A 16,667-nucleotide genomic window follows, 5' to 3' on the forward strand; every position below is an offset into this window, starting at 1 on the left:
CTTGTTCCCTTCCAGCTTTTTCTGAACGGTTTCTGAATCTCTGCGAGCCTCCATCCCTAAAGGGAGGTAGCTCTGTAAAACTGGTAGGAGACGTCTGGAAGAAAGCAAGTCGCCCGCGGATTTCAGCACCTAGGCAGAAACAGTCAGGCTTTCCCGGGGGTGGCGGGTACCGGGAGGCCCGGATTAAACTCGGCGCCCGGCTGGCGAGATTGGGGTTGTGCGGTCACGCTCCAGGTGCTCCTCGAGGGGGTCCCGGGGTCCCGGGGTCCCGGCCCCGCCGCCGCGCCCCGCCCAGCTCTGTCCCCGCAGCCTCGCGGGCTGCCGGGCTTTGTGGTTCGCCCGTGCGGCCGGGCCCCTGCTGGGGGTGTCGTTACGAGCATGTGCAGACAGCAGCCCAAGGTAGAGCGAGTGTGCCGGGGAGCCCTGAGACTTGCCTTGCAATGCCATGTTTGTGTATGTGCTCTAACTCCCGGAGAGCAATCAGGGAGACGGCTCCCCGGCCGGACTTGGCTGATGTTTTCTTGTTTCTGTTTCAGCCTTCAGGATAATTCCTTCAGCAGCACCGCTGTAACAGAGTAAGTGCTTTTTGTCACTAAAATAAGATTTGCATGCCTTTCTCAGGAAGCAACTATCGGAAAGGTATCCTCTACCGTTTCCAGCCGCTCTGGGTACTAGATGCATTGTCTCCTGTAATCTGGGGTTGTGAAGACCGCGAGATGTGGGGACTGATGGGGCCCAGAAATCTTTACAGGTTGAAATCAGTCTTTTAGCAACTACGGGAGAGTGATTAAAACAAACTGATGGCCTGCGGGAGCTCAGTGCTCCAAAATACGTGTTCTTGGAGTTCAGATTTTTTAAAAAAATAAATCTCTCTGACATGTCAGTAGGAAAGCTTTGTTGTATTTTGCCAACGCTGGTGTCTGTTTTCATGGAGCATGCTGTGTACATTTACGGCAAATAGGAGATGGATGTGAAATGAGTTGGATTCCAGCATGTGATAAATAGGCTAAACTTAGTCTCACCCTCTGCTGTGTACAGACTTTTAAGACACAGTAGAGTAAACTTTTCTTGCATGCCCTTTGTCAATTTTGTCTTCTGCCCTCAGAGATCTGGCTATAGGAGGAATGCGTTATCTAGTTTCATGGTTAAAGCTTTCGATTGGGACGACTAACACCGTTCAAACATGGAATGAAGGAGTGAATATTTTACTCAAGGCCAGCATGCATGGTATTTTTTTATTAGATATTTATAGTTTGTGGTTTTAATTCTTGTCATCCCTTCCTTAATATGTTTTTCTAATACTATGTTATATGTATATGTTAAAAATTAACAGGTAGTATATTATGCTAATACTATATGTCACTGATATATAATTTACATATATCCATATATGTATGAAATGTCTATACTTTATTTAGTAGTCTTTCTCTAGGCTAACTCATTATGTTTACTTCCGGGACCTTATGATAGAAGTCACTCTAAACATTTTTTCAGGAAAAAGGGGGTGTAAGGTTGTATACTCAACTACATTTAAAAATGCTGCATCAAAAAAAGTTTGATACAGAAGTCCCGGTAACTTGGGAGTTATTTGCTAAAGTTCCCTAAAAGGCAAATAAATTATGTGAGTTTCAAGTCACTGTCACGATGACTTGGTCATGGAGGGCTGCAGGGCTTCCCGGGCCCTCTTGTTTTTCACATTCCTTTGTTTCTCTGTTTGGATATGCTGCGCTCTCAGTGTTGAGCTTTGGGCTCACTTAAGTTTAGTTACTTTTTTTTTTAAAAAAAAAGGCCTAGGGTTGATTTTAGAAGATCCAATGTAGAATACTCATTGGGACCTGCTGTGTCCCCTTAATGAGATTGCTTGGTAATGGTGCTACAGCTTTGCTTTTCTAAAAGCCTAAGAGTGGGGAGAGATGCAGGCCAAAACATGCAGGCCAAAGATGAGGCTGTGACTCCCTGGTTCAGGTGCACAGGTATTGCTTTCCTCCTTGTGCTGTGCTTACAGCACCAGATGCTTTCTGGGCCTGATTCTCAGGACCCCTGTGTGGCTGAATCCCCAGAGTCAGCCATAGGCATCGCAGCTTCAAAATGGAGTCACTTAATTCTAGATTTCACATGGACAGTTTTTTAAAAAATGGCTTTATAGTTAAATGCTGGGGAAAGTCTGGTACCTTGTCTTTGGACACTCCCCAAGGAGTTCTGATTGCATAAGGTCCTGTTGTTGTTTTCACAGAAGTGACAGTGATTTATTTTAAAAGGCACTGAGTGACAATGGGAATGCCATCTGGCTAATCTAAAAACCTGAGGAGAACATTTGAAGCATACCAAATCTTCATAGGTGTAACAGTACAGACGAGGGTCATTTAAAGCTAGTCATCCTCTAATATAGTATTTTCTCCTCCCCTCAGTAATATGAACCGTTTTCCGTGGTTCTCTGGGCATGACCCTAAAGTCAGCAGGACCAGGATGCACTACATTGAGACAAAGAAGTAGCATGTAATCAGTAAATGTTCACGTCTGGTCTCGGCATGCACAGAGGAGGCGCTTGCCTCTCTTACATGTTTTAGATACGAGAAGATGTCCCCTTTCTCCTATCCCCACCTCACTCCTACTTCCTCCTACCCACATGTACTTATCTTTTTTAGTGCCTGAAATTCTACCTAGAGATGATTTTGTTTTTGGATGAAGAACTCTGGTGGCGACCCTTATTAAAATGGAAATTAAAAAGTCTGTGCCCCCGGGAGGTGGATTCAAATTGTCATTAATACTTTAATATAAATTATGTTAGCAGCTAGTCTAACCTAAGAGGGTTCTGCTTTGCCAGCTGGGGGTCTTATAAGAGTCAAGGTGAAGGGGAATTGGGAGGGACTCAGGGATGTATTTTATGCTTTTCTCAGTTTCTCCCATGCCTGGTCCTGTCTGTGCAGCTCTGGACCAGTTCAATTTCTTTTGCTACCCAAATTCTTCTGAGATCAGAATGGCCTTGGCCTTGGCCTTCTCTTCTGTATCTGCAGCGCCCTTTCATCTGTTATTTTTCCATGGTCATTTCCTCTGTTGCCCTGGCTAACCTGTTATTTGAAATGAAGCCTGCCCAGCAATGAATTCTGCAACAAATTAGTTACCATGCAAAGCAGTAATTCTCAAAACCACAGTAATTCTCAAAACCAGCTGATTATCAGTATCAACTGGGGAAGGGAATGGGGGCTTGTGAAAAATCCAGCTTCCCAGGCTTTTTCCCAAGTGGGAACCTAGAAGCGGGTGATTATGTTGGAGTCAGCCCACTTGCTGGTCTGGGTTTTTAAACCTTTAGGTCAGTGTTGAACTGTTCAGAAGCATACTAGTTATGTGGGGAGAGGGCAGAAAAACTTGCATGCCTGGGCTCCACCCCCAGAGAGTTGATCTAGTGGGGCTGCGGGTGGGGATGAGGCTGGAACTTGCTATTTTTTTTCCATTTTTTAAATTAATTTATTTTTAAAAATTGAAGTACAGTTGATTTACAGTGTTGTGTTAATTTCTGCTGTACAGCAAAGTGATTCAGTTATATACACACACACACACACACACACACACACACATTCTTTTTTATATTCTTTTCCATTATGGTTTATCCCAGGATATTGCATATAGTGGAACCTGTATTTTAATCAGACACACTTTGAGAAATCCCACAGGATTGCAGGCTATACCCCTGCAACTTTGCCTTCAAGGGACATGGTACTGCAGGGAATAGAATTCCCCTTCCGGGTACAACTACATTTTATCTACTCACCAGACTGAGATTTCTCTTCTTATTTACCTCAAGACAAAAAAGAGAACCTCTCATGGGTACTTCTTACTCCACCATTATCCTAAGAAACAAGTCTTTCTCTCTCTTGTGAACCCCTGGGAACGTAGACTGAAGAGACTGTTCAGCGGGCTTAGTGTGGTGGAGCAGAAGTGACAGAGGCATCACTGCTTTACGCCTCGGAATCCTGGGAAATTCCTCAGCCCCTGTGTGAAGGTAATTCCTACCTCACACCATTGTCAGGCTTAATTGAGATCATATGAAAGAGAAGGTGAACTATAAAGTACCATCTAACTTTTTCTTGTTTGTGGTTGATAGAGGAAGCAAAAGTCCAAATAGAAGAGTTACGACCCTGAGCATTTCACAAAGAAATGATGGCAAGGACAAATTATCCATGTATTGTCTGGGCAACAACAAATTAAGAACTCTGGGAACTTAGAATCTAGTTGATGAGAACCTCAAAGGAAGTCAGTTAATAGAGGTGTCTTCACATTTTTTACTGTGAACAACAATAAACACATTTTATGTCGCAGTCCAGCACAAATGTATAGATATGGTTTATTTAAACAAGTTTCGTGAAATAACACTTAACCCTCACTGTACTGATATTTTCTATTCTGTTTCTCTACCAATAGTAACAACAAAATGCTGGTAGCTGCTCTCTAATTTCAGGACCTCCTAATAGGTCACAATTTATAGTTTGAAAAAGTTTGTACTAGAAGATGCCTGGTTTTGATAATTTACAAAGAACATCATTAAAGGGTTGGTCTTTAAATTCTTTTATTGGAATAACATGTAGGAAGAGAATCTCATGCCCAAGACCAGTTGGACACTTGATCTGAGTTGATTTTTTTTCCAGGAGTAGGAATATTTGGATATGGGTTCCCAGTGTGGAATCCAGTTTTATAATTGGGCCAGTATTGTGCATTTGTGGGAGGCTCCTGGGCGAGGAATCAGTAGAACAATCAGAAAGATGTTAATTGAGTAGAGCTTGATGGTCTTCATCAAAGCAAATGGAAATTGAACTAAAAGAGCTTGCATATGTGTGCCACGGAAGCCATAAGGAGATCTGTTTCATCGCTATGTCTGCAGTCTAGGAATTGTGTTTTCTTGAGTGATGACTGGAGTTGCTCAGTAGTCCTTAAAATCGGATCAGCTAATTAGGTCTGGCTTCAGATTTCAGAAGGCATCTGCAACTTTGTATGTTCTGGTGCCGATTTCTTATTTTTAACTAATTGTACTTTGGGAAGAAAAATTAATAAATCAAATGATGGGGAGAAAAAATAGTTCTTGCCAAATTCCCAAACAATAGGTATTGTTGAGCTCTAAGGTTGAAACTCTGTTTGAACCCTAGTTCTTTGGAAGCAACAATTCTAGATTTCTGTTCTTCATTGGCTTTTCTACTTAGCTAGGTTGTTTTTATTGGGAAACATTTTTATTCATTATACAGCTCCGACGATCTATTACAGTAAATGCCTCTAATGGAGGAGAACAAGACAACGTTTAGGAATTTAATTGTTGTTTTCCATGAGATGGACAAAGTGGATTATTGAGAGTCAAAAAAAAAAAAATGGGAAAGCAAGGAAATTGGGTTCATTTTGTTAAGGAGAGCATTTTGTTAAGTCGATGCATTTTTTTTCCCCAGCTGCCAGGGTAAAGAGGGTTAGAGTCTGTTAGGTTAGAGCCTTTGTTTAATTCATTACAAAACCATAATTTAAAAGGGATAGTAAGGGAAGAGGACTGAAGCTTTCATCAGTTTGTTTTGTGGGTAAATTATACACCACTGCTGGTAAGGAATATTTTAAATTTCTAAAAGATTTCATGTAGTATAAATACTGTATTATGGTTATATCTATGTATGTAGATATTTATTTATTTATGTCTACTCATTACATTGGGACTCTGTCAGAGCAGGGGCTAGGTCTTTCTCAACTTTCTGTTCTTTAGCAGTAGTGCTACTCAAAGTGTTGTTCACATTGTAACTTGTCTGAGACAAGAACAGTACAGAAATAGGGAGAATGCCTTTAATAACTTTTATAGGAATTTGATATTCCTGCGACCTTTTTACCAAATTATCTCTCCACAGTGAATTGGAAATAGAAAACCAACTGGTCAATCGTGAATCCCAAAAAGTTTGAGAAGCACAGCTCCAATGCCTAAGGCAGTACTTGGAAGGTAGCGAGTGCTCAATAAATGCTTGTTCAATTATTCCAGGGAACAGACTTGCTGAGGGGCCCGAGTTAATGATTTGATTCAAGCATTTATTGAGTGTCTACTCTGGGGTAACATTGTAGGCACTGTGGCAGTGTATCTAGAAAAAGAAATGATGGTTATTTCTTTTCATGGAATTAACAACTAATTTAAAAGATCTCAGAGGTACAAAGGAATTACATAACAGTGCCAGGCAAGATCTAGTTGGTTACTAAAACCTCAGAATGAAGAGTAAACCATTCTGTACTAAGGTTAAAATGGGAACATGGTACGTGGGTGAACGTGGCGAGGAAAGTTCACAGAGCTTGTGAGGCTGGAGCAGTGAAGGCTGAGTAGGAGTTGAAGATGGAAAAAAGCATTCCAGGCTGGAGTGGTGTGGGGTGAGGCGGAGTGGGAAGGGCTGAGAATAGGAACGAAGGCTCCCTCATACACTAGAGTGAGAGAATGGTCCTCCTCCAGAGGCACTTAGGCAGCGTGGAACACTGGAGAGTTTTGAATATGGAAGAGCCAAGAATTTTTCACGAGGTTATTTCAGAAATTTTGTGAAAAGGAAGGATGTCAAGAAAGTCTGGAGGCCAATGGAGTGAGCCAAAGGGCAGCTGGTGTGGTTTGGGACTGCCTTGAGGCAGAAGAAATGCCAAGAGGCATGTAGCGGAGTCTCTTTTGAGCCGACAGCAATCCACCAGTGTTGGTGTCAGATGTTCCCTCAAGTGCTGTGAACACTTAGGTTCTTGCTAAGATCTTGTTTGCTTAGGTGATGCAGAGTAGTGGACGAAAAAGGAGTGTTACCTCTGGTTCTAAGCGTTTAAGCTCACGTGATATGACAACATTGGTATCATTACCTGGTAGACGTCGGGGAATTGACGCTGGCTTGAGTGAGAGTGGTAAAGATTGTTCCATTTTTTAGTTTCCTGTGCTAATCGTCAGATAATTTTAGACTGTTGCTGCTTCTGCTGCAGCAGACAGTTGGATCTGATGTGGTTTTATCTCCTCTCTCCAGGTGTGACGAAGACACGGTCTCTCTGCATGAAGATCAGACTGACTGCTCTAGTCTCAGGTAGGACTCACCATTGCTTGGTTCTTAATTATGAAGGACAGAAACCATCTGGGTCTGGTATCTTAAGTCTCTTCTTTGAATTCTAATACTTCGTTCTCATGTTCTGTTTCTTCTAATAGATTATCAGCTGTTGAAGGAAGTTTTGTCTTGTCCACTTTTGTATACTCCCCTTAGCACTCAGGACGGTACCTTTTCTATGGAGAATGCTCAGTAAATGCCTATTGAATTCAACATTGATTAGCACATCTGTTCCCATCATAGACCTTAAGGAGGAACTTCTAGATTTATTCACCAAACGTGGCATTGAGTGTCTGGATCTTGGTCATCACCGGGTTCATGATATGATGGCAGAACCTTCACGTTAACCATTTCTTCTACATTTGCTTCACTCAAGCACTTTCACATGCATTTTATTATTTAATCTAAACAACTGAAAGGAAGCTGATGTTTCCCTCCTCATCCTAGATGGAGAAACTGAGGCTCAGAGGGATTATAGCTCATCCAAGGTAACACAGCCGCTATGAGGCAGCATTTGGACACTGGTCTGTGTGACACTTGTTGGATAACAGACATTTGTTGAAGGCCTTTGTTTCATACATTTTAGTGTGCCAGAAACCAGTGGAGATACGGGATGGAGAAATTCAAACCAATCCCTGCTCCCAGGAATTCAGTTCACTGGAGGAGATAGGCCAGAATATAGATGATGATGCTACAGTGCATTAAGTGCTGTTTTACTAGCGGGAAACAGAGGATTCACTTAGGATGACCAAATAGCCCAGTGAGGTTTCTGGGATGGATTCCTGAAGAAAACTCCACATGTCACATGACTCTCTTTTTGGTGGAATATAAGGCCGAAAAACCAAGCAGAGGGAGCAACTTACTGGTAAGCCAACAGAGGGCAGAGAAAATAATTCAACTTGAAGGTATAGCAAGCAGTTCAGGATGGCAGGAACCCTGAGAGCTGAGGTGCCAGGAGTGGTAAGAAATAAAGTTCCAGAGATAAACAAAGACCTGATTACAAAGGGTTTATATACCCTGCTAAGGAGTTTGGAATTTATCCTGGAGGTATTGGGAAGACTAAAAATAACCTTCAGTTTTTTCTTTGCAAATAACCACTCGCCCAAGGCCCCAAGTGAGAGTAGCCCCCATTTATTGGCTTGTGGTCTTGAGCCAACTTTCTTTGGTAGGCATTTCACAGAGACCGTACTGCCTTTGTCACGTAGAGATGCCAGCATCTTCTGGATGAGGGTCACAGAGGTGAGGTGGTGTGGCTCCGGCTGCATTTCTAACAAGTAGGAGGATATTTTGGACTCTTGTTCTTTTCAGAACACCGTGCTCGTTCTCAGTTATGACTGATTCCAGTAAGCGGTGACATAAATTACGTCACCTATATTCTGTTTTGGGGATTCTGAGGAACCAGTAATAGGTTGGAAATGTATTTCTAAAGATGACTTTTCTGTTTAGGTTTTATATTTGTGTAATGAGAGAAAGATGCTTTTTGCCCCGTTTTTCAAGTCAAGGATGACATTTATAGCTTTTGGGCACCTTGAAAATATGATATGTAAAACAAAATTCAGGTATTATTTTAGGAAGGAGTCTATCAAAAGCGTTGTTTTAGATTTGAAAAGTCATTTTTATTCTTGAGTGTGCTAGAATCCTCCTCGAATGAGGAGCACTTAGGTTATGGTAGAGGTCGCTGTTGCTTCTTCCGTTGCTCACCCAGGAGCATAGGGTGTATGGATGAGTAGTAGTTGTCACTAGTGAGAGACGTGCATTTCAAATGAACTAGTGTAGTTCCAACTCATGGTGTGATATTGGTTTCCAAACCCATTAGTGACATAACAATTTTTTTTTAATTACAGATCTTAAGGGAGAATATTAACCAGTGTCACTGACATTGTTTTGTTGTTTGTGTTTTCAGTTACTATCATGAAGAATTATTTCACCCGTTGGGTTTTCCTTTACCAGATACTAAGTTTGTCCTGAGGCTTAAGTTTAACTCTTTCACATCATTTTATTTCCACATCTTGTCCAACGACATGCACCCCGGCCATGTTCCAGACATCCTGGCCCAATGTTTTCTCTGCTCTTATCCCAGAGACTAACTGGAGCTCATCTTCCTGATATCAGCTTAGTGAGTTTAATCTTCTATTTGTAAAAAGGCATCCTGAGCAGTCGACATAGAAATCTTTCTTTTGCTGTTCTTGTCTCTTGGCTTTATGTATCCTTGAGCCATGAGGAATTGCTTGCTAGCTGACCTTGCCAAAATCTCTTTTATGGGTACTGCTGGTCAGGGCACAGGAGGGAAAAACACCACCTGGGGGAAGTGGCCAGTCCTACAGAATTGCATGATCTAGTAGTGAATGATTGCTAATGGGTTAAGGACAATCATATTGATCGTATAAAGGGAATGCTCCATCTGGCTATGGTAGTTGCTGGATTCTTAGCAAAATAAGAAAATAAAATGCATCTAGATTTAAGAGGGACAAATGACTTCAAATAAGAGTGTTATTATGTCACTATTTTTGAGGCAATTGAAGGGGCAGGGCAATGCTGTGTTGAATTTGATTGATGCGTGAAAATGAACACTGCCCTCCCAGCGCTGAGTGTGTGGAGGTAACGCCAGCCAGGTCAGTCTTCTCCAGCCGTTCACACCCTCAGGACCCAGATACTGGGATCTTTGGCTTTGCGTTGAGAGGGTTGTTCAGATAGATGGCTTGGCTGGGTAAAACTTGGCTCTTGTCTTAACTCTATTGAGGTAGTATGTATTCTATTAAAATAGACCCCAGTTACACTTTTAAATGAGTCTGCAAGTTGTAAGGAGATGGTTAGAGACTTGCCAGTGAGGAGGAAGCATCATGCCTTGAACCAAGGACACATGCATGAGAGACTGGGGACCCACCTGACCACTCCAGGTCTGGGTGAATTAGCCCTTTATTTAATCTCTGGGGTTTAGAGTGTTAATCTATAATGTAGGAATGACAATAACTAACTGGAATATCTCACATTATTATTGGTGAGAGAAAAACATGACATATGTGAAACTATCTTGAAGTGAAAAATGAAAAACAAGTATGATAGTATGTGCAAAGCTACAGCTACAGAAAGTATGTATCCACTAGCAAAGATGGGAAGGGAATGTGGTGTGATCTAAAAAGTGACATTCAGTTCTTCTGAAGCAGCCTACACTAAAATGTTTGCTAGGTACCGTGTAAATGAGCAGCAGTGAGTGTCACCAGCCTCTCTTTCCCAGGACGGATTCTTAGACTCTTCTTGTTTTTGTTTTCAATTTGAAAGCAGTCACTGTTTATTAACTGACCAGATTACAAAAATAATCATGGTAGATACCTTAGTTCATCCTTCTAATGATCTGGTCTTCCCTGTTGCCAGCATGTCCACCTTCTACAAAATGGGTGCTTTCTAAATTGGGTCTTTCCTGTTCTAGAGATGAAGACGATAAAGAAAATTATCCCGATGCCGGGGCTCCGCTAGAGGAGCCCGTGCCGTCCCGCGAGCCGCCGCAGCATGTAGAGCAGCCCACGAGGCTGGACGTGCTGCGACCCAGCATGGGCAACTTCAAGTCCCGGAAGCCCAAGTCCATCTTCAAGGCCGAGAACGGGAGGAGCCACGGAGAAAGTCAGGTAGCGGGCCCCACCTCCTCAGACCTTGGCCAAGACGGGTGCTCCTCTGGCGAGAGCACCATTCCGGTGACGGTGATGGTCTGAGCACGTTATTTTGCAGGCGGAGATTAGCGTGACTTGTCATCGCGCACCTGCGACCTGGGACGCGTGCGTGCGCCCCTCCCGTGGGTTAATAGAGGAGTGCGCTGGGCAGGCTGCTCGTTTAGCGCCCTTTCAAACTGATACTCTTAAATGCCGGACTTTGACATTGATTTAGGGGAGCTGCTGCGTCCTTTCTGGGGGAGGGTGGAGGAGGATTTCCAATGAGCTTCACTTATCTAGGGTGTGTAACTCTGGCCCCAAACTTGGAGCCTCTTCTCAGCAAATCAGAAGTCCCAGGTTTATACAGAGCCATTCTTCTTAGGTTTCAGTTTAGTGGCTTTGGAAAAACACTCAAGCGTGTATGTGCATGATTGTACGTGTGTGTAGAATCTGGTTCTTTGACGTAGATAAGTATTTAAGTGTATGAATGAAGCATCTTTCCAACTTGATTCAAGTAATACATTTTATACACAATTATTTATTTTACTTTTCTAGTCGTAGAGGGATGTATCAAAGAATGTGATTTTTAAAACTCTTAAATACCCCTCAAATAATTTATGGTGCTTTTAAAAGAGATGAAACGAATATAATCCATTTTAATCTTACTAGGAGGTTAATGGTCCCAGCATTAAGATACTTGTAATGCACCTTACACAGTTTTGGGGACATAGGTGCTTCATTAATGTGACCTTTGCTTTTTTGTTAGCACCTAACTGTTAACTTTAAAAATAATGTGGGAGGCTCTCAGTGTGATACGTTAATTATCTAATAACTTGAAGTCCAGTCCAACTTTGCAAATGGGCACCAGGTGATCTTCCTGCTGAAACAACTTTGGCTGGGCAGTTTATTTGACCTTGTAGTTTTCTTATTTGCCTTGTGTTTTTTATCTCATTTCTTTTTTGGCATTGTGACCTCTTATTTAGTCAGTTAATTTTGCAATGAGATGAAATGCCGTGAGCATTTATGAAGTTCTGTTGTAATTTTCTGAAACTGAGTTGAATTGTAGAGAGAGGTTAAGTGTGAAATATCATTTGAGTTATGATTAACTTGAGACCCTGCCTATTACTGAGTGTACCCAACACTTGTTTGATTAGAGAGTCTGGTGCTGGGGAGGACACAGGTACCCAAAGGGCTGCCTGCAGAGTCTGACTGGGTCTGGAGAGACTCTGACCTTGAATCTCCTACTAAAGGTCACCTGTGACATTGTGGGCTTTGGGTGACCAGCTGTCTCTCCTAGAATGCCCTCTTTCTTGTCATCGTTTAGTCTGACCTCAGAGAAATTACGCAGTCGTCACTTGTAGTAAGGTGCTAATGGGGCATGTGATTTCCAACGTGTTGCTCATGCACAGGAAGATTCCAGGAGAGTGAGATGCTTGTGCAGTCTTTGCAGATAATACAGCATTGGAATCTGAGACTGCACGTAAAATTTCCAGTTCATTCCAAACATCCCAGTGTACACAATGAGATTGTTTCCCTGTAATGACTGAGAGAACTTCGATAATATCGTTTTAGGTCTTCCATATTTTGGAGAAATTTGAAACAGATTTCATTCTTCCCATTTTCTTTGGAGAGATATAATTGACAGTGGTTGAGTACTGATCAAGAACTGAGCATCTAGGGCTTCCCTGGTGGCACAGTGGTTGGGAGTCCGCCTGCCGGTGCGGGGGACACGGGTTCGTGTCCCGGTCCAGGAGGATCCCACATGCCGCGGAGCAGCTGGGCCTGTGAGCCATGGCCGCTGGGCCTGTGCGTCCGGAGCCTGTGCTCTGCGGCGGGAGAGGCCACAGTGGTGAGAGGCCCGCGTACTGCAAAAAACAAAACAAAACAAAACAAAAAAAGAACTGAGCATCTATAAATAATATTATTAATAAAATCAGCTGACACTTATTTAAGCATTTACTGTGCTCCAGGTATGTACCATGTTTACGACAATCCCATGGAATGGTTATTATTATCTTTTTGTACAAATGGGAAAACGAAGGCTCAGAGGGATTACATAACCTCTTTAGTCAGATTTGGAAGAACTTGAGTGGAATGTCTTTTACATAAAAGCACAATATTTCTAACAAGAGGTACCCAGAACTTCCAAGTATGATTCTGGTGATTTACTTACCCCTTTTTATACAAAACCTTTTATTTCACTCTGGAATTTTTTTCCTTTGGTCATATATTGTGTTGCTAAGCAGTAATTAGTTATTGAGAAAGGATTACTTTGGAGAGACTTTTATAAGTATGTTTTTCTTCTCTGCCTTAAAGCTTTGTGATGTTGGTCACATAAGCTAGACAAACATTGTTTGAGTGAATGTTAGCTCCGCTAGGACTTAGGTTCCTTGAGGTCAGTGAGTCAGTCTTTCTTGTCCACCTTTGGATCTCTGGCACTCAGTCACTCGGTATTATTCAATGAATGACTCAAAACTGTTTATATATACACACACACACACACACACACACACACACACACACACACACACACGTTATATATACAATTACATATATAAATTTTTTGTAAAATGGTACATATATATATTTCCGTAAAATGGAAGCATTATATCTTTATTCAGTTATAAAAAGTCACATTTCAAAAGAGCATTTAGAGAGATTGGTTCAAGATGGCAGAGTAGAAGGACGTGCTCTCACTCCCTCTTTCGAGAACACTGGAATCACAGCTGCTGAACAGTCATCGACAGGAAGACACTGGAACTCATCAAAAAGATACCCTACATCCAAAGACAAAAGAGAAGCTACAGTGACATGATAGGAGGGACACAATCACAATAAAATCAAATCCCGTAACTGCTGGATGGGTGACTCACAAACTGGAGAACACATACCACAGAAGTCCACCCACTGGAGTGAAGGTTCTGAGCCCCACGTCAGGCTTCGAAACCTGGGGGTCCAGCAACGGGAGGAGGAATTCCTAGAGAATCAGACTTTGAAAGCTAGCGTGATTTGATTGCAGGACATTGACAGGACTGGGGGAAACAGAGACTCCACTCTTGGAGGGCACACACAAAGTAGTGTGCACATTGGGACTCAGGGGAAGAAGCAGTGACCCCATAGGAGACAGAACCAGACCTACCTGCTAGTTTTGGAGGGTCTCCTGCCGGGGGGAGGGGGGCGTGGCTGTGCCTCACTGTGAGGACAGGGACACTGCTGGCAGAAGTTCTGGGAAGTACTCCTTGGCATGAGCCCTCCCATAGTCCGTCATTAGCCCCACCAAAGAGCCAGGTTACGCTCCAGTGTTGGGTCGCCTCAGACCAAACACCCAACAGGGAGGGAACCCAGCCCCACCCATCAGCAGACAAGCATATTGAAGCTTTACTGAGCTCTGCCCACCAGAGCAACAGCCGGCTCTTCCCACCACCAGTGCTTCCCATCAGGAAACTTGCACAAGCCTCTTAGATAGCCTCATCTACCAGAGGGTAGACAGCAGAAGCAAGAAGAACTATAATCCTGCAGCCTGTGGAACAAAATCCACATTCACAGATAGATAGACAAGATGAAAAGACAGAGGGCTATGTACCAGATGAAGGAACAAGATAAAACCCCAGAAAAACAACTAAATGAAATGGAGATGGGCAATCTTCCAGAAGAAAAATTCAGAATAATGATAGTGAAGATGACCTTGGACCTTGGAAAAATAATGGAGGCAAAGATCGAGAAGATACAAGAAATGTTTAACAAAGATCTAGAAGAATTAAAGAACAAACAAACAGAGATGAACAACACAATAACTGAAGTGAAAACTACACTAGAAGGAATCAGTAGCAGAATAACTGAGGCAGAAGAATGGATAAGTGACCTGGAAGACAGAATGGTGGAATTCACTTCTGTGGAACAGAAAAAAGAAAAAAGAATGAAAAGAAATGAAGACAGCCTAAGAAACCTCTGGGACAACATTAAACGCAACAACATTTGCGTTATAGGGGTCCCAGAAGAAGACAGAGAGAAAAGACCCAAGAAAATATTTGAAGACATTATAGTCAAAAACTTCCCTAACATGGGAAAGGAAATAGCCACCCAAGTCCAGGAAGCGTAGAGAGTCCAATACAGGATAAACCCAAGGAGAAACACGCCAAGACACATAGTAATCAAATTGGCAAAAATTAAAGACAAAGAAAAATTATTGAAAGCAGCAAGGGAAAAACAACAAATAACATACAAGGGAACTCCTATAAGGTTAACAGCTGATTTCTTAGCAGAAACTCTACAAGTCAGAAGGGTTTGGCAATGATATACTTAAAGTGATGAAACGGAAGAACCTACAACCAAGATTAGTCTACCTGGCAAGTATCTCATTCAGATTCGATGGAGAAATCAAAAGCTTTACAGAGAAACAACAGGTAAGAGCATTCAGCACCAGCAAACCAGCTCTACAACAAATGCTAAAGGAACTTCTCTAAGTGGGAGACACAAGAGAAGAGAAGGACCTACAAAAACAAACTCAAAACAATTAAGAAAATGGTCATAGGAACATACATACCGATAATTACCTTGAATGTGAATGGATTAAATGCTCCAACCAAAAGACACAGGCTTACTGAATGGATACAAAAACAAGACCCATATATATGCTGTCTACAAGAGACCCACTTCACACCTAGGGACACATACAGACTGAAAGTGCGGAGATGGGAAAAGATATTCCATGCAAATGGAAATCAAAAGAAAGCTGGTGTCGCAATACTCAGATAAAATAGACTTTAAAATAAACAATGTTGGGCTTCCCTGGTGGTGCAGTGGTTGACAGTGCGCCTGCGGATGCAGGGGACACAGGTTCATGCCCCGGTCCGGGAAGATTCCACATGCCGCGGAGTGGCTGGGCCCATGAGCCATGGCCGCTCAGCCTGCGCGTCCGGAGCCTGTGCTTCGCAATGGGAGAGGCCCGTGTACCGCAAAAAAAAAAAAAAAAATGTTACAAGAGAAAAGGAAGGACACTACATAATGATCAAGGGATCAATCCAAGAAAAAGATATAACAACTATAAATATATATGCACCCAACATAGGAGCACCTCAATACGTAAGGCAACTGCTAACAGCTCTAAAAGAGGAAATCGACAGTAACACAATAATAGTGGGAAATTTAACACCTCACTTACACCAATGGACAGTTCATCCAAATAGAAAATTAATAAGGAAACACAAGCTTTAAATGACACAAGACCAGATAGATTTAATTGATATTTATAGGAAATTCCATCCAAAAACATCAGATAACACTTTCTTCTCAAGTGTGCATGGAACATTCTCCAGGATAAATCACATCTTGGGTCACAAATCAAGCCTCAGTAACTTTAAGAAAATTGAAATCATATCAAGCATCTTTTCTGACCACAATGCTATGAGATTAGAAATCAATTACAGGGAAAAATGTAAAAAACACAAACACATGGAGGCTAAACAATACGTTACTAAATAACCAAGAAATCACTGAAGAAATCAAAGAGGAAATCAAAAAATACCTAAAGACAAATGACAATGAAAACACAAGGATCCAAAAACTATGGGATGCAGCAAAAGCAGTTCTAAGAGGGAACTTTATAGCTATACAAGCCGACCTCAAGAAACAAGAAAAATCTCAAATAAACCATCTAACGCTACACCTAAAGGAACTGGAGAAAGAAGAACAAACAAAACCCAAAGTTAGCAGAAGGAAAGAAATCATAAAGATCAGAGCAGAAATAAATGAAATAGAAACAAAGAAAACAACAGCAAAGATCAATAAAAGCTGTCTTTGAGAAGATAAACAAAATTGATAAACCATTAGCCAGACTTATCAAGAAAAAAGAGGGAGAGGACTCAAATCAATAAAATTAGAAATGAAAAAGGAGAAGTTACAACAGACACCGCAGAAATGTAAAGCATCCTAAGAGACTATTACAAGCAACTCT

At 42.0% G+C, this 16,667-nt stretch overlaps 1 protein-coding gene across 4 annotated transcripts in view; it reads left to right on the forward strand.

Moving 5' to 3' along the window:
• Positions 1-513: 513 nt before the first annotated feature.
• The window catches only part of FAM13C (family with sequence similarity 13 member C), a gene marked incomplete at its 5' end in the record, with an annotated part of 134,353 nt that continues 118,199 nt past the window's right edge, over positions 514-16,667 (forward strand). For all 4 annotated transcript variants that reach the window (XM_082854581.1, XM_082854582.1, XM_082854583.1 and 1 more), the window contains 3 exons: positions 514-575; positions 6,996-7,052; positions 10,498-10,693. In XM_082854581.1, the coding sequence (XP_082710707.1) occupies positions 514-575; positions 6,996-7,052; positions 10,498-10,693 (315 nt within the window). The remainder of the gene's footprint in view (positions 576-6,995; positions 7,053-10,497; positions 10,694-16,667) is intronic.

The sequence above is a fragment of the Leucopleurus acutus genome (genome assembly GCF_964270905.1).
Source record: "Leucopleurus acutus genome assembly, chromosome: 14".
NCBI classification, from domain to species: domain Eukaryota; kingdom Metazoa; phylum Chordata; class Mammalia; order Artiodactyla; family Delphinidae; genus Leucopleurus; species Leucopleurus acutus.